Source organism: Podarcis muralis, chromosome Z (assembly GCF_964188315.1).
Source record: "Podarcis muralis chromosome Z, rPodMur119.hap1.1, whole genome shotgun sequence".
NCBI classification, from domain to species: domain Eukaryota; kingdom Metazoa; phylum Chordata; class Lepidosauria; order Squamata; family Lacertidae; genus Podarcis; species Podarcis muralis.
The window spans coordinates 42604110-42625689 of NC_135673.1; the positions used below are offsets into that span (position 1 = coordinate 42604110).

Genomic DNA, 21580 nt, shown 5'->3' on the forward strand with positions numbered 1-21580 from the left:
TTATCACAGACAACCATGGCTATATTGGCCTCTGAAGCTGCGCTGGGTGGGGTGGAGAAACAATATTCAATTGATTAACTCTATTGACCATTCTTATATCTCTACTGGGAATCTTCTGATAGAATAATGTTTTGCCTACAGTCACAAAAATACTTGATGATCTGCTTTCTCTCCCCCCCCCCCCCCGCCTTTCTTTCTAAAATCTCTTTGCAGGAATAACATGCGGAAAAGAAAAAGAAAAAGCTGCTGTTTCAAGAACCAAAGAAGATCCCTGCTGGATCAAGCCAAAGGCACATCTAGTCCAACATCCTCTTCTCATAGTAGCTGATACATGTGCGAAATCTGCAAGCGCAAGAGTACTCTCCCCTCCTTTGGATTCAGAGCAAACTCATCATGGCTAGTAGCCATTGAAAGATTTATCCTCCATAAAAACAAGTTAAAGAAATACAGCAAACACATTTTTCAGTAGCAGCCAGCTTGTGCTACTGCAGTTCCAGCCAAAAAGGGGTGGTTATTTTTACCCTTAACCTTCATTAAAGGTAAAGGGACCCCTGACCATTAGGTCCAGTCATGACCGACTCTGGGGTTGCGGCACTCATATCGCTTTATTGGCCGAGGGAGCCGGCGTACAGCTTCCGGATCATGTGGCCAGCATGACTAAGCCGCTTCTGGCAAACCAGAGCAGCGCACGGAAACACTGTTTAGCTTCCTGCCAGAGCGGTACCTATTTATCTACTTGCACTTTGACGTTCTTTCGAACTGCTAGGTTGGCAGGATCAGGGACCGAGCGACGGGAGCTCACCCCGTCGCGGGGATTTGAACTGCCAACCTTCTGATTGGCAAGTCCTAGGCTCTGTGGTTTAACTCACAGCACCACCCGCGTCCCCTCATTCAAACAATAAGCCACCATAAAAACTAATTATAGAAATAGCCAATAAGTCAGCCAGCCAGCCATAAAAGCAGCAGATACTTGAAAATGAGGGATGAGATAAAGTGGCTTACTGAAATTCTCCACCATAACATAAGAGAAAAAGAACAGTCTGCTCTTTCTGTCAGCAGTTGGCAATCAGAGGCATACTGCCTCCAGCATGGGAGGTAGAACATAGTCATCGGTGCTGCAGCCACTGATCTTACATCTTTCAAAAGCACAGTTTATGCTAGTTGCATACCCTCCAACATTTCTCTGATGAAAATAGGGACGTCTCATTCCATAATGATAATTTTACTATTTAAACCCCACACATCTGACTGGGTTGCCCCAGCAACTCTGGGCAGCTTCCAACATATATAAAAACATAATAAAACATTAAACATTTTTTAAAAAACTTCCATAAATAGGATTGTCTTCAGACAGCTCTGGGGTCAGATAACTCCATACCCTTCAACATTTCTCCAATGAAAAGTGGGACATTCCAGGATCAAATCAGAAACCGGGATGGCTTCTCTAAATAAGGGGCGTCCCTGGAAAATAGGGACACTTGGAGGGTCTCTAGTTGAGGCTGAAGGGAATTGTAGTCCAAGGTCTTTGGTTGGCAAGGGCTGGTTTACAGCTTTGCATGGCATGTGAAAGTGGCCACAGAATGAAGAGGTTAACTGACTCGTTTGCAATGAAGTATTCCCCTGTTTGGGTGCCACTACCAAAAAGCCCCTGTTCTTTGTAGTGGTAGACACAGCAGCCCCCAATGCCTGAACATCCTGATCAAAGTATGTGGCCAGGTTCAAACACTACTCTAAGGAAGTCGGAGAAGTGCTTAATTTTCACATCAATCCTGATGCCGCCCCTTCAAAGAACTTCCTTTGTACTCCTGCAAAGCTTCAAAACCCAAACCCAGTGTTAAACGATTCCTTAACATTGAATGAAATCTGATTCTAGCAGACAGCCATGATGTCAGCAACATGTAAGTGCAGAGAATATTTTTTACACTAATGACAACTGAGAACCTTTCTTTCATCCACCCCCCTCCCTTTCATATTGTAGCAGATGTCAACCGTAGTTAGATTCAATTCAACTTATTAGTGCGTGGCTTTAAGCCAACAGCCATTCACATTTCCAGAAGTATACTATCACATATGTCTTAATAAGTGAACCCTGTTTTTAAAAATGTATGTGATAAGTCACATATGCTAGAAGGAATATGGGCATCTTTCACTTGTGGTGACAATGGAAGCGACTAAACAGTGCTGAGCGCAGCTGAAGAAGATTAACATTCAAGGGGAATTTTTGATGATGTTTGAAAATACAACAGAAGTGACAGCATTGGGGGGGGGGGAGCCTACTTCCCCCACACAAGCTGAGCCTTCATTTCTTTGTCACACACACACACACACACACACACACACACACACACACACACATATTTGTTTTTCTACAAAAGGCGTGTCTTCTAGCATAGCATTTTCCTACTGCTACACTGAAGTAGTAGTTATTACTAACAACAACAATCATCATCATCTTAGGGAAACCTTTGCATGTGCTTTCCAGAATGAAACTCAATAAACTGGCCAGGTATTCTGTGGCACATTCTGGAGTGCACAATTAGTTGTCATGGGATGCTTGGGACATCCTGGGCTAGGGCTTGGAATGCCCTCTTCTGAAAAACTCTGGAGAGTCGCTGCCAGTCAGTGTGAACAACACTGAATTAAGAACACTAAATTAGATGGGCCAATGTTCTGTGAAGCAGCTCCCCATGTTTTAATGGGTTGTATTCAACCCAGTTAGAGTAGACCTGCTGAAATCAATGAATGTAAGCCAGTTATGCCCATTGGCCACACCTGCCAATGCTTTTGGCCAGTCTGTCTATGCTAACAGACAGTGTGGAGGGAGGTCAGTAAAGGAAACAGAGCAGACCAATCCTTTTGTTGCCTCAGAATGCAGCAGTACAGTCAAGGAGTGGAAATGGCAAGGAGCAAGATTTCAGGTAAACATTAAGGAAAACTTCCAAGTGCTGGAAAGATTTTCAACAGCAAAGGTGATGGGCTCTCTTTCATTGGAGGTATTTAAGCAGAGAGTGGGGGTCCATATATCAGAGATGCTGTAGTTGCAATCTGCATCATAAATCAGGTATGGTCCTTCAGGAATTGCTGGCTTCCATCCTTGTTGTATACCCTGAACTGGGAAGGAGTTGGACTAAATCTGGTGTCCTTAATGTTACATCCGTGGGCACCTCAGACACCCCCCTGTGTCCCTCAAGGTCTCTGGCTCTCTCAATTTTATTTTATTTTTAAATGGGAAGGGGTCCTGAGCATCACCTTTTCCCCCTCAGAATATTTTGTGGCAACTACAACAGTTTCTTAGATTTCTAAATGTGCCTCTGAATTCAAAACCCCTGGAACAGATGACCCCCAAACACTATAGTCCTATGAATTTAATGTGCTTCACTACGGTATATCATGAAAATGTCTCCAAAGTATAATAAGGGATGAAGGTTGTATTCAATATTAGCCATAGAGCAGATCCACTGAAATCAATGCATAATTATTGTTGGTGCATCAACTCATTTAGTCTACTCTAAGTATAGTTTGGTTCGGCACAGCCTAGGCAGCTAGGTTGGTTACAGCATGATGCTGATAATGCCAAGATTGCAGGTTCAATCTCCATATGGGGTGGCTGCATATTTCTGCATTGTAGGGGGTTCCACTCTACAATTCTAAGATTCTATGAACCCAAAGTAAGGATGCACAACTCAACAAGTGACAACTCTTAGTTTTGGATACAGAAAACACTTTACAGTCCCACAAATCTGATTTAAATTGAAGTTTGGGATAACTGGGGAAGCAAACAACACACATACACAACCTACTGAGAAGCTGACGCACATAATTTCAGTGGTGCGTGCCCACTGAAAACTAGGGGGTTTCCCCAGCGCCAACTCAATCATGACAAAAAGCAGGGAGACTCAGGCAGCAAACTTTCCTCCAAAGAATCATGGGAACTGTAGTTTGTTAAGGATGCTGGGAAAGGTAGCTCTGTGAGGGATTAAACTGCAGTTCTTAGGATTCTTTGGGGGAAACCATGTGCTTTAAATGTATGGTGTGTAGGCAGCCACAATGAAGAGCTGTGTGTAAGCCAGGCTAGGAGAGAGAGGCATTTAGACCCCCTGGTAGAAAGAGCCTCATTAAAGAGGCTTACATTGCACTGTGAGAACTGCAGCTTTAATGGGAAAATAGTAACTTTGCACAGGTGGGTAAACTAATAAAACATATCAAAAATACCAAGCAGAATGTAATTAATATGCCTAATTTGCTCCCATGGGAACTAATTGAAGCAAAACCCAAGGATGCATTCAGAAAATATTTCAAATAGAAAGGCAACAGAGCATAAATAATACATGGAGTTGGGGAGATCTAGTCTGGCTGGTTGGCCGTCCACCTGAATCTTACTCCCTACCGCACCACCTTAAGTCTCACACTTCTGCTGGGTCCATTCACATGATCCAAACCCCACAGAAACCATGACTATTGTGCACCACCCACTCCTTAAGACACTTCTAGGTACAGTTTGGGAGTAGATGATGCTCAAAGCACCTTCCCTTCTGTGGCTGACAGTATGTTGAAGGTGTGGGGTGGTAGTGGTAATTTTTTTATCAGGACAGTGATATGTGGAGAAATTGCTCATTGCCTTTCCCTGCACACCATGGCTCTTGTCAGACCTCTCTGCAGGTGCTATTTAAAAACCACAGCAGAAACACTGCTATGAACTGAAGTAAGGTGTAGTTTGGCTCCTGCAAATCCTCTGGGAAAAGGATCTTGCTGTCGGGCTTGCATAAACTTACCCAGACTTTGTGGGCTCTACATCATTATCAGCAACATTAAACTATGAGCCCTCCAAAGCAATGGAGTAAATACAATCTGAGATGCCTTTGAAGCCAATGTCTGGCAGACTGCTTATCTCATCTTGTAGCTCTTTTCATGCACAATGGGAGCGTTTTCCATATGTATAAGCAACAGGCTAGGAAGGGCCCAGGAACATAGGTGCAAAATGTTATTCCCATGTGTCCTACATACTCTGTGTTATTTCCCCTCTGTCAGACCTTCCCAGAGATTGCAATTAAAAATCATAATCTTTTTAGCGTGGGCACACTCCCCCTCAAGGCTAGGAGATCTCTGCACTGAATGTGATTATAATATCATTTAGCAGCTATTCATAGATGACACATATTAATTTATGTAAACCAGGGACAACTTGGAGCCTGTAGCCATTAGTGAGCCATGGAAAATGTAAAACCTGTCCTTGTTGATCAGGGACTTAAAAAAAAGAGAAAAGGCTATGACTACAGAGTAACCTGAGTCACTATGTTTTTATTGCCCAGGTGTGGGGTTTCCTTTTTTTTTTTTTTTTGCTTGAAGTTCATTAAACCTGATTTTTTTCTCTCAAAGGGATATAAAAAATAACTTACTTTACAGGAATGTTTCGAGGCTTTGTCTTCTCTGCAGTCTATAAAAATAGGAAAGTGAAAGAGCCGTTAGTTAATTTTAGCAAGAGCAGCCTTTTAGAAAGACAGAGGTAAACCCAAGATATTTTCTTAACACACACACACACACACACACACACACACACACACACACACACCAGCATATTTCTGAGAACTGCAAATGAATATGCACAATATTGTACTGGAAGCCTCCATAATTAAGCAGGAAGCACAACAAGAGAAACTATCGCTTTTAATGGGTTAGTGGTGCTGAAGACTGGTAGAAAAATTGCAACACCACAGAACCTCAGAGAGACAGATGGTAAAGCGATGGCGTGAATGCTGGGGATCTCACAGTGGCATCTATTACATGTGCAGTCACCACTGAGGAGCAGCTTCTGTGGTGTAACCTTAATGTGGCCACAAGGACAGAGTGGATTGTGGAGCCCTTTCCAATGCTATTTGCACCCCACTGGGAGGAATGGCGCTAGCTGGGTAACAGAGACGTCTGTAATCACCTTTGCTCCTGTGACCATGGTAATGAATGCAGGACCATAGAGTGCGGTGCTCACCAGAAGCATCTCCCACACAAGCTTGGATTACTTGTGAATTGAGTCTCTCTCAAGATCCTGGCTAATCTGTGTCTGCCAGTCAAGCAATGCACACATTTTAACCAGAAGCTGGGGCAAAGTGCACATAGTGCTGAACTTCTGGAGCTCTGTTATCTGAAAATGGGTCAAACTGACATACGGTTCAGAAAGTTGCATGCATGTGCAGCAGCTGCCAACACCTTAACACATTTGTTGAAATGGCTAAACCATGTGCAGACATGTAGATTCCTTTGTGCCTAGGCCTGAGAATATGTTTAGGCATTATGTCAAATATAATGAGGTGAGGTGGGCTCAAAACCCCCAGGAATGTGACTTTGCTGTCCTGCTGAGAAGGGGCAGACTTGAATGCAAAGGACAAAGGGGTGTTAAATTCTGTAGAGTGAGGGAAAAAGTCAAAACCAAGGCACTTCAAGGCACAGCTATCAACGTTTCCCTTTACTCCAAATAGGATTCCTCGCAAGAAAAGCGAAAAGTTGACAGCTATGCTTCAAGGGGCTTGATTGATACCATGGCAATTAGGGGTTTGCTTGTTTCTGTTGTTGTTGTTTAGTTGTTTAGTCATGTCCGACTCTTCGTGACCCCATGGACTAGAGCATGCCAGGCACTTCTGTCTTCCACTGCCTCCCGCAGTTTGGTCAAACTCATGCTGGTAGCTTCGAAGACACTATCCAACCATCTCGTCCTCTGTCGTCCCCTTCTCCTTGTGCCCTCCATCTTTCCCAACATCAGGGTCTTTTCCAGGGAGTCTTCTCTTCTCATGAGGTGGCCAAAGTATTGGAGCCTCAGCTTCACGATCTGTCCTTCCAGTGAGCACTCAGAGCTGATTTCTTTCAGAATGGAGAGGTTTGATCTTCTTGCAGTCCATGGGACTCTCAAGAGTCTCCTCCAGCACCATAATTCAAAAGCATCAATTCTTCAGCAATCAGCCTTCTTTATGGTCCAGCTCTCACTTCCATACATCACTACTGGGAAAACCATAGCCTTTACTATACAGACCTTTGTTGGCAAGGTGATGTCTCTACTTTTTAAGATGCTGTCTAGGTTGCTTGTTTTTAAATCACCCCAAATCCACAGCTTCTCCTTGAGTTCCTTTACATGGCTAAAATTTGCACAACAAATAGTCAGCCTAGGGGAGCTCGTTCCCACTGGAGGCCACCAACCTGGATGGCTTTAAAAGATGATTGAACAAGTTAATGGAGGATAAGACTATCGGTGGGTACTAGCCATAATAGGTATGCTCTGCCTGCAGCTGTGGAGGCAGCAGTGCTTCTGAATGCTAGTTGCTGGAAACCACAGGAGGGGAAAAATATTCTTGTGCTAAGGTCCTGTGTGAGAGTTTCCTCTGGGCATTTGGGTGGCCCCTGTGAAAGCACGGTAGTGGACGGGTCATTGGCCATTCTTATGTTCTTATTTTGTATCAAGAATCTAAACATAATGGGCAAGGGCATAAAATGAATAAAACTTTTTTAATCTGGGTCAAAATGGTGTCCACATCTCCATTCACCTTTGGCCAATGGCTTGTGAATGTGTGGATACGCAAGACATTGCTGTGATGGATTTCATGCCTGCATGAGAGAACGGGATTGTGGACTTGTGCTTGTATGAGTTTGACTGTGAACAGAATGACTTAATCACCCTCTCCCTCCTGATTAAATGTTTTTGAATTCCAGTCATCAATACTCTAGAAATTCAGATAAACAGACACACAGTTTAATAGTCTGAAGTTACATATTATTAGCCAACAACACTATATGTGTGTGTGTGTGGGGGGGGAACTAACTGAAAGCCAGTGGGACTCACTTTCAAATAGAAATGCATAGAATTGCACTCTAAGTTTTTTATGCTTTTTAAAATTTAGATTTTATGGTCATCACAAATTGGCACAGATCTAACAAACCAGGAAGTAAATTTGTTTAGAATTATTGCAGCAACTGAGAAATTAACTTCATCTTAGCTACTGTCAGTCTTAAACAATGAGATCAGAAGAATTATATCTATCATGGCAGAATAGATTCTTTCTCCAAAGCTATTTTTTATTAGCCATCAACAGAAAAAGGCAAGATGGGATGACCAAATGTTCAGATCAATTTCCTCCTGTGAAACCTTTAAGAAAACACACTCCAAATCTTCTAAATGAGTAACTATCCAGGCCTCTTGGCCTGCACCGCCTCAGATTCAGAGGCTGGTTCCAGTTTATTGCTGAATCCATTGATCTGTATACAGTCCATTTATCATTCATGAAAAGAGCTGGTGATCTTCACAGTATATTAGAAGAAACAACTCAGATCATCTGTCAACGGCCCTCTTATTTCTGTTTCCCTCTCCGCAGGGATTTCATCTCCATCCATTCTTCTTGAATTAAAATGTTGCTAAGCAACACAGCTGGGGGCACGGATGGCAGAATGGCTAGAGTCTATCAAGCTGTTTAAGCTGTTGGAGATTTTAGAGGTAATGTCGTTCATATGTGTGTGTGATATATATATATATATATATATATATATATATATATATATATGCTTTCGTAGATTTTCACGGGTACAGGAATGCAGGTTTTGGTGTCCTCGGGTATCTTCCCGTGTAAAAGTTGGGGTGTCTAGGCGACGTTTCGACGAGGTCTCACTCGTCATCTTCAGGCTGGTGCTTTCGGCTTCTTGTTACTGGAACAGAGCAGGATCTCAGTGTTTGAGTTCCTATAAATACTGTTGAGGAGGTGTGGCCTCCTATGTTCTGAGCAGAGAGGAAGTTCCCAGGCTAGTGTGCCTTTTCTTCTTTTGTTCCTTAATTGCTTGAGGGATATCTTGAGTGATTTCTTGAGTGATATCCTGAGTACCACTTAGGTGGGTCATTAGGTGTGGATTAGTTGTTAAAGCCTTTGTGTCTTGACCTCTTGAACTTTGTGAAGAGTTTTTCTGAGAAGATGGGTGTACTACATTTAGTTGTGCTCTGGCTTGGCTTCGTGTATAGGGGCGAGCTGTGGTTTTGTGGCCTGTGCCAGCCAGATCTGTGTAGGGATTGCAGGGGGGTGCAGCATCCGGAGGTGCCACCATGGTTTGGCTACTGGATGGTGTCTGTAATTTATCTGTGGAGAGGGTCTGGGTTTGGGTCTGGTGTGGTTGATTGGTGATGGCGTTCTGTGTGCCTCTGGATCTGGTGTCAGTTTTTGTGGGGAGGGCTAATTTCCAGATGTCTGGCAAGCGGGATGTGTCGTCACGCTTGTTCATGTTGTGAGGGTGTTTCTCTATCTCGATGGCTTCCATGATTATTCTCTTGTGGTGATGTTCCATGTTAGAGAGCAATTTGGAATCTGCAAATTTAATTTCGTGTCCTGTTTCTTTCATGTGTTGGAAGAGAGAGGAAGTTTTTTCTTCTTTTTTGACGGCATTCTTGTGTTCTGCGATACGTGCATTTATTCGTCTGTTTGTTTGTCCAATGTACGTGGCTGGGCAGACTTTGCAGGGTATTTCATAGACCCCTTGGTTTTCCAACTGGATTTTATCCTTGGGGTTTCTGAGGATATTGGCTATTTTTTGGTTGGCGCAAAAGGCTGTTTTGATATTGTGTTTATGGAGGATTTTGCTAATTTTATCTGTAGTGCCCTTGATATAAGGAAGGAGGGCCATGCCATTGTTTTCTTCTGTGTCTTGGTTTTTGGGGGGTGTTTCTTTTTGGATTAGCTTCGTAACCCTTATATCAAGGGCACTACAGATAAAATTAGCAAAATCCTCCATAAACACAATATCAAAACAGCCTTTTGCGCCAACCAAAAAATAGCCAATATCCTCAGAAACCCCAAGGATAAAATCCAGTTGGAAAACCAAGGGGTCTATGAAATACCCTGCAAAGTCTGCCCAGCCACGTACATTGGACAAACAAACAGACGAATAAATGCACGTATCGCAGAACACAAGAATGCCGTCAAAAAAGAAGAAAAAACTTCCTCTCTCTTCCAACACATGAAAGAAACAGGACACGAAATTAATTTTGCAGATTCCAAATTGCTCTCTAACATGGAACATCACCACAAGAGAATAATCATGGAAGCCATCGAGATAGAGAAACACCCTCACAACATGAACAAGCGTGACGACACATCCCGCTTGCCAGACATCTGGAAATTAGCCCTCCCCACAAAAACTGACACCAGATCCAGAGGCACACAGAACGCCATCACCAATCAACCACACCAGACCCAAACCCAGACCCTCTCCACAGATAAATTACAGACACCATCCAGTAGCCAAACCATGGTGGCACCTCCGGATGCCGCACCCCCCTGCAATCCCTACACAGATCTGGCTGGCACAGGCCACAAAACCACAGCTCGCCCCTATACACGAAGCCAAGCCAGAGCACAACTAAATGTAGTACACCCATCTTCTCAGAAAAACTCTTCACAAAGTTCAAGAGGTCAAGACACAAAGGCTTTAACAACTAATCCACACCTAATGACCCACCTAAGTGGTACTCAGGATATCACTCAAGAAATCACTCAAGATATCCCTCAAGCAATTAAGGAACAAAAGAAGAAAAGGCACACTAGCCTGGGAACTTCCTCTCTGCTCAGAACATAGGAGGCCACACCTCCTCAACAGTATTTATAGGAACTCAAACACTGAGATCCTGCTCTGTTCCAGTAACAAGAAGCCGAAAGCACCAGCCTGAAGATGACGAGTGAGACCTCGTCGAAACGTCGCCTAGACACCCCAACTTTTACACGGGAAGATACCCGAGGACACCAAAACCTGCATATATATATATATATATATATATATATATATATATATATATATACACACACATACACACACACACACACACACACACACACACACATTTCGATGGCATAATCTGCTGCTTCTGAATTTTCTACCTATATAATGTGCCATATGTCTGTGGGCTTCTCAATGTCCCTCTTCTCGTCAACTGCTTTCTCAGTGGAGATGGGAAAAAGCTATCAGGAAGTTGACAGTAGTGATGGGTGTGGGGATGTTTAGGGAGGCAGGAGGGGATATATTATTTTATTATATCCTTCCTAACTTGCACCAGCAAGTTCTATAACTTAGCAGAGTTGTTAAACAATCCCCCTTGGGAGCAGTCATCTCTCTGGTGTTGCAATAAGAGAATTCCACAAGTCCACTTAGAATCATTTCGCAAATGTAGTGGTAAGGTAAAGGTAAAGGTACCCCTGCCCGTATGGGCCAGTCTTGCCAGGCCCTAGGGTTGTGCGCTCATCTCACTCTATAGGCCGGGAGCCAGCGCTGTCCGCAGACACTTCCGGGTCACGTGGCCAGCGTGACAAGCTGCATCTGGTGAGCCAGCGCAGCACACGGAACGCTGTTTACCTTCCTGCTAGTAAGCGGTCCCTATTTATCTACTTGCACCCGGGGGTGCTTTCGAACTGCTAGGTTGGCAGGCGCTGGGACCGAATGATGGGAGCGCACCCCGCCGCGGGGATTTGAACCGCCGACCATGCAATCGGCAAGTCCTAGGCGCTGAGGTTTTACCCACAGCACCACCCGCGTCCCACAATGTAGTGGTACTTTACGCCAATGTATTTCATTCTTGTGTGGAACTTCTCACTCAGAAATTGCTTCATGCAACTCTGATTGTCCTCTAGCAGCTTAACAGGTACCTTGCTCACCAACCCAAAGTCCTTAATGAGTTGATCCAGCCAGGCAACCTCTCAGCATGCTTCTGTAGCTGCAACATACTCTGCTTCTGTGGAAGATAATGCTACACAGTTCTGTTTATAACTACCCCATGCAACAAGTCCATTCCCTACACACCACAACAGAACTCCATAGCTGAGAGAAAGTTTAGTTCCATCATGGAGATGGCAAGATGCATGTTAAAGAATGCATCCCTGCCACAGAAGCTGTGGGCAGATGCAGCAAACACAGTAGCGTATCTCCAGAACCAAGGGAGCTAAACGCACACCTTTCAAACTTTGGCATGGGAGAATTCCCAACCTGTCACACATATGTGTGTTTGGAAGTCTATGTTACTACCATGTCCCCAAAGAACATAGACACAAGCTTGACTCCAGGGCACAAGCAGGTATCCTTGTGGGGTACACCTCTGGAGGCAAGGGATAAAGAATTTTGGACTTACAAACTGGTAAGACGAGTGTGCACCATGCAGTTTATTTTGATGAACACAGCAAAGCTGACACTAAAAATAGTGTCGTAGACTTTTCTGAGGAGCCAGAAAAGGTTCAAGAACGAGAAAGCAATCATTTGAGTTTGTGGAATCTTGTGGCCTCAAGGTGTGTCCACCAAGGGTAAGCACCTCTGATCCCAATGCCAGCAGCCAGTTGACAAGTCCCTTTCCCTCTGCCAAAATGTCTGCATATAGGGTCGGCCCAAGACATTTTGCAGTCTGAAGTGAAGGACCTTCCCTACCGTACGTGAAAAAGTTGGCTGAATCAACATTGGCAAGGGGATGGTATCCTCCGCTGCATCTGAGGGTGGCACAGCTCTGTTCTCCAGCAGACTGGAAGCCTTAGGCACATGCAGAGGGGCTACTATTGTTGCTTTCTGCCTGCACAGCATCTACTACCTGAGGTAGCCATCTCTGCCTAATGGTAGGGCTGGCTCTGACATGATTGCTTATCCCAAACAAAAACCAAAGGGATGATATAAAAGAGGCAGCAGGTGTAGGCAATGTGGCCACAGATAGGCGGAATGAAGGAAGTGAGCACTACCAGAGGGAAGCTAAGACAAGGCTAGTTGGCAAATGGGAGCCATTTTGAGATGGGAAGGGGGGAAAATGTGCTGATGTTTAAGGCCATGCATACACATACACCCCAGTTTTGATTATCGCCCAGCGTGATCAAAAGTGTACCCCATATTTTGTGATAGGAACATAGGAAGTTGCCTCCTACTGAGTCACACTGTTAGGGTCCATCTGGATCATGCTGCCTACACTTACTGGTAGAAACTCTCCAGCATTTCACGTATAAGGTATCCTTCCCAGCCCTGGAGATGCTGGGAATTGTGAAAAGCAGATATTCTGTCACTGAGCTACAACTCTGCCCAACTCTGGTTTAATCTATTGGTTAGCTTAATAAATATATTGCCTTAATAAGGGTTTTTGGAGTCTCTGTTAGGGTCCAAAAGATTTCCCTTTCCCTTTTTGTGTCTATTCTCTTCAGTTTTGCTAAGCAGTTTCTTATTGTTAGGAGGATAGATTTCATTATTTCTGCTGCTCCTTTATAGGGTCTGGCATTTTATGGTTTATTGAAATGCTGATGTCATGTTCATTGAAATGAAATGTTACAGGATTGTTTATTAAAACACTGCTATTAAAAATGCAGATATGGATATCATGGACTCTAGCACACAAATGCTTATTATATCATAACAGATTTTTAAAGTCTTTAAGGTTGCACAGGACTTTGTTGCTGATTTGGGGCTTATTGAAAGCTTTCTGGAAATGCTGATATTACATTTTGGAATAAAATTGTCACTATTGTTTTGCTGCATTTTTATTTTCTGCACATTGCAAAGATGCATTTTTTTTTGTGTGACAAGGCAGCACACAAGTTTAAAATAGTAACAGCTAATGGGAAGTGCCCAGCACTGCCCAGAAATTCAAATAACAAAATAACAACAAGAAAAATTGCTTGGTGATTTTATTTCAAGAGTTGTCTAAATGCATAGAGAAGAAATAGACAAGCAATTTCCTAAAATATATAGTAGAGGAGTGCCTGGAGCTGGCCATGCTTTTTTTTAATTAATTAAAGAAACTCTCAAATTTTGTGATTTTTAAATGGATGGTGTAATTTGTGGGTTTAGATCTTTCACGCCAAAAACTGGGAGAAGTCATGCCAAAGTAACAGTTTAGTCTACCAGCTTGATTTAAAATGGAGTCCAGCATGAAAACATCAATGTTGACCCTCACCGACACTACGGGAACCCTTGTGTCAAGTTTGGTGACAACATATCAATATCATTGTTAAACCTATTCCAAGCTCCAAAACTACACTGTCCACTTTAAAATTACAATATTTTTTTGGTTTCTGAAAGTACTTAGGCAGTGCTGGGACTCCCCACTAATAAAGAAACAAATAGAAAATCTGGCCACTATGAGGAATACTGAAATCAAAGCACCATTCATTGATGCTTCATTGAGTACACGCTGCATTTGAATGCAAAAATACATTGTATGAAAACATGTTGTATGCAGCAGGTTTGCCCAATTAGAGATAATTATTATTCTTTGATCAGGGGAAAAATGCATTATTTTCTTAATCTCTCTTTTTGTAGCCAACATCCTTTGAAATATGCATCTTTGCTGTAACGTCATTATAAGAAAAGACTGTCTCCAAATTAGTCCCTTCTCTCACCCAGTTCTCTTTCTTGGGATAGCTAGCTATTGACACAAATTGTCTGCATTGAGTAGTTCTCTCTGCTTTGATAATTAACTTTTGATCATTACTGACTTTAATGGTTCTAGTCTAATATTGTCATAGTCATCCTCCTCAATTACTTTAGCACTCATCACCTTTAATCTTTGAACAAAATGATCTCACTGAACCTCCATCAGCTTGACTACAGAGTTAATAATTTCTGCTTCTCATCTTCCTGGCTAAGTTTGATTTGTCTGAGACGTGATGTGAACTTTTGATTATTAATTTAAAGGATTTCAGATACCTTGCTCGCTCTTTCTCTCAGTTGGGATATTTGTTCAACCTACATAAATGTAGGCTTAGCAAGGGTTCCACCCCCCAGACAATTAATAATGATTTCTGTGCTTCTGTTTTTATTTAAATGAAGCAGGAAGGGGGTTTCTAAACACTCCCAAGTACTCAAAGGCCCAGTTGTCACTGAAGCCATATAGCTCTATCTGGGCAGCACCACCTTAAGAAGCAGGTGGGGGTTATATCTATCTACCACTACTAGTCTCTTATCACGCAAGCTGTTTCACTGTACTCTTTTTGGTACCTGCTAAAAACATTTTTGTTTAAGCAAGCCATTCCAGGTATGTACAACAATGACATGCATTCTAATCTTTTTTTTTTTTAACATTGAAGATTTATTTAGTTTTTAATAGCTGTTTTGAACTCTTCTTTTTTACTGGTAATTTTATTATTTCATTCTTTTTGTAATCCCTTTGAAGTTTCATTACAATCCAGGGGTAAATTTCTCTCTCTCTCTCTCTCTCTCTCTCTCTCTCTCTCACTAGAATCTGGTCAGTTTGGGCAGTGCCATGCCATTGTCCTTCCAACAGTAGAGTTACTGCCATTTACTGTGCTGGTACCAAGATGGTGGAAAGCAGGAACAGGCAGTGGTGCACCAGCAATGAGTGAACCAACAGAACCAGCATGAAGCCAGCCCCAAGTTTGTTATCACCCTACCCTGCCCCTGTGCCATCATTGTACCAACCCAGTAACTGGAATTCAGTTCCGGCACCTCTCCGGTGGGCACCATTGCCATTATAAGCAAACAAGGGAGGCGTTCATGGTGAGTCCCAACATCTCTTTTTCCTAGAAAAATAGCGTTGCCCAATCATGCTGACTCCTTGCTTCCTTCATGTCTGCCTGCCTCCCAGTTTGATACTGGGCCACATTCAAGGTTCTTGTGTTAATGCACAAAGCCTTAAACACCTCAGGAGCACTAAACAACTGATACCTTCTGCTTTACTTTGATCATTGAGATCTCCTCTGATGGGGAACTTCTGGTGTTTCCCCACATCTCTGAGTTTCGGATGGCCTTTGCTGGGGATTGAGCCCTGCCTCTGTGGTGGGCCCTGCCCTGAGGAACTCCTTGCCAGTACAGCTGGGAAGAAATCAGACAGAATCCTGAAAACGGTGTTATTCAGACAGGCTTTTGAAGCACAATTTCCTTTTTCCTGACCAGTATTTATTGATGTTCTTATTGATCTTACTGCAATTTTGAATGTTATACACGGCCTTGCTGTAATATTATGAAAACACAGCCTATAAATATCTAAATAAATATCTGCAGCCCTGGTATGACAGGGAGAAGACTTACGCCAAATCCCTTCACCATGGGGCATCTAATTTCCCATGTGCTGTTAATTGTTTTGGAACAGAGGCTTATTCCGTGATGGCAGAGACTTTCTGTAGCCTGAAGTGGCACAGCTCAGTCATGGTTTCACAGCCTCAGGAAGAACAAGGTCTGAGAGGGGAGATCATACTGTGAAGGACAGAAATGGAATTGAAAGAGCCTAAAGTGGACCCTTAGGACATTAATAGGGTTACATCATGCGGCTGCCGCTAATTTTGAGTCTGAAAATGTACATTAAGATAATTAAAGGTAATTGGAAAATTGAGAGCAGATTGAGGCGGACAATTTCACCACTTCACTTTGTAATTTCCTTATGATTTTTATACTCACGGCTATATCCCCTAGAATGTGCCATGTGACTGAAATGTCACATGTATCATCAGTATGGCAGGGTAGGATTTGCTGCAATGCTGCAGTCATTTTGTAACATAGCATGTGCTTCCTGGAATATATATATATATATATATATATATATATATATATATGGGATGCGGGTGGCGCTGTGGGTAAAACCTCAGCGCCTAGGACTTGCCGATTGCAAGGTCGGTGGTTCGAATCCCCGCGGCGGGGTGCGCTCCCGTCGTTCGGTCCCAGCGCCTGCCAACCTAGCAGTTCGAAAGCACCCTTAAGTGCAAGTAGATAAATAGGTACCGCTTTATAGCGGGAAGGTAAACGGCGTTTCCGTGTGCTGTGCTGGTGCTGGCTCGCCAGAGCAGCTTCGTCACGCTGGCCACATGACCCGGAAGTGTCTCCGGACAGCGCTGGCCCCCAGCCTCTTAAGTGAGATGGGCGCACAACCCTAGTCTGTCAAGACTGGCCCGTACAGGCAGGGGTACCTTTACCTTTACATATATATAAGTGTGTGTGTGTGTGTGTGTGTGTGTGTGTGTGTGTGTGTGTGTAACTATTATTTTGTCCAGTTTGTCAGCAAGTAGTTCAAAGCAACATATGCAGTTCTTCTGCTCCCCTGTTATTCTATGAGGTAGCTTAGGCTGAGAGACTGACTATGACAAGTGCTGGAAATACGATAATCTCTCTCCATCTTTTATCCTGTCTTTATGGAGATCTGTGAACTTACTGGCAAACACCTACAAAAGACAAGTGAGCTAGCCAGGTTAAATTTATTTCATGGTGAAAACTTGAATGTTCGCTTTAAATCATTAATTGAATATTTACAGGTGGTGGCCAAGGTTGGTGACCGCCACATTCTGGAAGGGATTGGAAGGGGCAACATTTATGACATAGTATAAAATGGTGTGACAGATTGCTTTAAATTAAAAGCTTAAAACAGCAGAATGACACTGTTTTGTTATGAATATGAACAACATGGATAATTGACACTATCCTACAGCATATTAAATCTTTTGACTGGTTTGATTTCTGATACTGTTCTGTTTTTCCTTTATTGCATTGGATTCTTCCTTTTCTTTGATTGGTTATATAATATGGCTATATTTTGGGTAGCATCATAGTTATTAAAGCAGTTGGAGTTTTTGTTGTTGCATATGTGTTTAAACATTAAGAAGAAAAGCTTTCTGTATCTATATAAAATGATAGTATTTGTGTCCCAGTTTCTAGCATTCTTCTTACACTGCAATACTTCCTGCATCATGGAACTCTTAAAAAACACACACACACCATGTCATACTAAATTACATTCAAACTAGTGGGCATGGGGTGGCAACTGCGTCCTTCTGTTCCCACATGATTTACCCATGAAAATGGTGGGAGAGAACTGTATGCCACAATGCAGCCCTGAATTTCATCCCATGATTTTCGAGTCTGACCAGGTTGATTTCCCCCCTGCCCTCCGAAAGCAATTCACACAGAAATGAGCACTAAACTTCCACTAGGTTTTCCTAGGATTCCAGAAATGGTTTTATTCCGAGTGAGAGATATCATTAAATGCAAATAAATAACAGGCAAGGGAATATATGGAAAATGGAAGAATGTGCTGCCCGAATGCAGTCTAAGTGTCCTAGCTATACCATTCCAACCAGCCAATCCTTCTTTCCCATAAAACTATATTTATAAAGGGCAGTTCAAGACTGATGATTGCCATCATGATTGTATCCTGCCCTTCCACAATGAAGGTCAAGGTGGCATATACAGGGGCATTATTTCACTTGATCCTCACAATAAATCTTGTGATTTATGTTAGGCCAACAGATGGATGAACAGAATCACAGATGAGTAGAATCTGAACCCAGGTCTCTGTGTGCCAAGTCCCAACAGTTTTTTCACTGTTACATTGGTTCTTGAGTCAGGTAGGTAGCCGTGTTGGTCTGACACAGTAACCGAAGAAGTGTGCATGCACACAAAAGCTTATGCCCAGAACAAACTTAGTTGGTCTCTAAGGTGCTACTGGACAATGTTTTTTTTTTTTAAAAAAAATTGGATCTTGAGGATAGTTTCAGTGACCCAGCTGAGCTGACTTTATGGGAATTCTGGAAGGCCCTTTGCAGTCAAAGCAATGAGAAAATGGCTCTCATGCCCTTTGGCATTCAGGGAACCTGGTACAGTGGAGTGACTGAGAGTTGTTCCTGCAAGATGGTGCCCCCAGCTCAGTGCATTGTCTCCAGAGGAAAATATCAGCCCTTACCCTAATCTCCTGTGACAAGAAGCTGGCAACTTTGCATCTGGGAGTCTGAGTGTCGCGGTTTAGGTCAGCCTTTCCCTCAGGGTGATGTAAAGGCTGTTTATCAAAAGACTGCATTTGTAACAATGGCTCTCGTCTCCTGTGTCTCATATATTCAACATTCTCCCCATGCCTGCATTTTCCATACAGAAAAATCGTTATTTAGGACATGTGTTTTCCAGAGAAAATATACACATCTCTAGCTGAGAAGCTGATACCTGATTAATTTAACACTCATCTTGCTGTTAATTATAAGGTTGTTAAGGACTGCTGGATTGGATCCGACCAGGGCCCATCTATACCAGCATTCTGTCAAGTAAGATGCCTCTCAGTTGCTCCAGAAAAGGTCTACTCTCTTTATTTGTCTGAAGCATTCTGTAGTCAGACTGCCTATGAAGGTTCATATTCTATATAATAGGGATTTGGAACTTTTTTCAGTCCAGGAGCCAAATTTACTTCTGGGATTTACATGTCAGTGGTAAGTAGGAACAGAGGAAGAAATTGATTCAGTTTGCTTTTAAAGACAAATCTATCCAATCTGCTCACTTCAAGACAGCATGTGAACTGAAACAAAGTTATCCTTCAAAATCCACACTCATCCGAATTTTGCGATGCAGTTCTCCAACCAAATAATAGCTACAAAAATGCTTAGGGATGTGCATAAAAATAAATATATTAGTGAAAACAATGCACAAAAATACATTGTATTAGGGGAAATTGCTTGCAAAAATATGCATATTAGACAAAGCTGCATATACTTAGGAAAAAGTCACACTAAAATGCTGGTGAATTTTCACAAGTATATATATATATATATATATATATATATATATGAGAGTATATATATGTATATATAAGTATATATAAGTGTATATATACACACACATACATACATATATATATATATATAAGTATATATATATATATATATACTTATATTATATATCTAAGTATATATATATATATACTTATATATACTTATATATACTACTGCTCTTAACCACTATACCACACTGGCTCTCATATATATACTTAAATATACATACATATATATATATATATATATACTTATATATAAAAGTATATATAAGTATATATATATATATATACTTTTATATATAAGTATATATATGTGTATATATATATATATATATATATATATATATGCTTTCGTAGATTTTCACGGGTACAGGAATGCAGGTTTTGGTGTCCTCGGGTGTCTTCCCGTGTAAAAGTTGGGGTGTCTAGGCGACGTTTCGACGAGGTCTCACTCGTCATCTTCAGGCTGGTGCTTTCGGCTTCTTGTTACTGGAACAGAGCAGGATCTCAGTGTTTGAGTTCCTATAAATACTGTTGAGGAGGTGTGGTGTATAGCCTCCAATGTTCTGGGCAGAGAGGAAGTTCCCAGGCTAGTGTGTCTTTTCTTCTTTTGTTCCTTAATTAATTGAGGGATATCTTGAGTGATTTCTTGAGTGATATCCTGAGTACCACTTAGGTGGGTCATTAGGTGTGGATTAGTTGCTAAAGCCTTTGTGTCTTGACCTCTTGAACTTTGTGAAGAGTTTTTCTGAGAAGATGGCTGTACTGCACTTAGTTGTGCTCTGGCTTGGCTTCGTGTATAGGGGCGAGCTGTGGTTTTGTGGCCTGTGCCCGCCAGATCTGTGTAGGGATTGCAGGGGGGTGCAGCATCCGGAGGTGCCACCATGGTTAGGCTACTGGATGGTATCTGTAATTCATCTGTGGAGAGGGTCTGGGTTTGGGTCTGGTGTGGTTGATTGGTGATGGCGTTCTGTGTGCCTCTGGATCTGGTGTCAGTTTTTGTGGGGAGGGCTAATTTCCAGATGTCTGGCAAGCGGGATGTGTCGTCACGCTTGTTCATGTTGTGAGGGTGTTTCTCTATCTCGATGGCTTCCATGATTATTCTCTTGTGGTGATGTTCCATGTTAAAGAGCAATTTGGAATCTGCAAAATTAATTTCGTGTCCTGTTTCTTTCATGTGTTGGAAAAGAGAGGAAGTTTTTTCTTCTTTTTTGACGGCATTCTTGTGTTCTGCGATACGTGCATTTGTTCGTCTGTTTGTTTGTCCAATGTACGTGGCTGGGCAGACTTTGCAGGGTATTTCATAGACCCCTTGGTTTTCCAACTGGATTTTATCCTTGGGGTTTCTGAGGATATTGGCTATTTTTTGGTTGGTGCAAAAGGCTGTTTTGATATTGTGTTTATGGAGGATTTTGCTAATTTTATCTGTAGTGCCCTTGATATAAGGAAGGAGGGCCATGCCATTGTTTTCTTCTGTGTCTTGGTTTTTGGGGGGTGTTTCTTTTTGGATTAGCTTCGTAACCCTGTTTTGCTGGTATCCATTGGCAATTAACACATTTGAGAGATTCTGTAACTCAGTTGTCAAGTGGTCTTTGTCAGCCAGGCGTTTGGTTCTGGAGATGAGAGTCTTGGCTACGGAGTTTATTTGTGCAGGGTGGTGGTGTGATTGTGCATGTAAGTAGCGGTTGGTGTGTGTTTTTTTCCGGTAGATAGTGTGTCCTAGGGAGCCATCAGGTTTTTTGTAGATTAGGACGTCAAGGAAGGGAAGTTGGTTGTTGGCTTCTATTTCCATAGTGAATTGTATTTTGGGGTGTAGGCTGTTGAGATGTGTGAGGAAGCTATCCAGTTTTTCTTTCCCGTGTGGCCAAATTACAAAGGTGTCGTCAACATATCTGAGCCAAAGTTTGGGTTTGTGTTCTGACTTGTCTAAAGCATTGGTTTCAAAGTGTTCCATGTACAGGTTTGCGATGACCGGTGAGAGGGGTGATCCCATAGGTGCTCCTTCTATCTGTTTGTATCTTTGTCCATTGTGGATGAAGTACGTGTTGGTTAGGCAGTGCTTGGTCAGGT

At 42.4% G+C, this 21580-nt stretch overlaps 1 protein-coding gene across 7 annotated transcripts in view; it reads right to left on the reverse strand.

Moving 5' to 3' along the window:
* AFF2 (ALF transcription elongation factor 2) overlaps window positions 1–21580 on the reverse strand; it is a 398976-nt gene that overhangs the window by 74801 nt on the left and 302595 nt on the right. For all 7 annotated transcript variants that reach the window (XM_077922546.1, XM_028714336.2, XM_028714334.2 and 4 more), the window contains one exon: window positions 5397–5434. In XM_077922546.1, the coding sequence (XP_077778672.1) occupies window positions 5397–5434 (38 nt within the window). The remainder of the gene's footprint in view (window positions 1–5396; window positions 5435–21580) is intronic.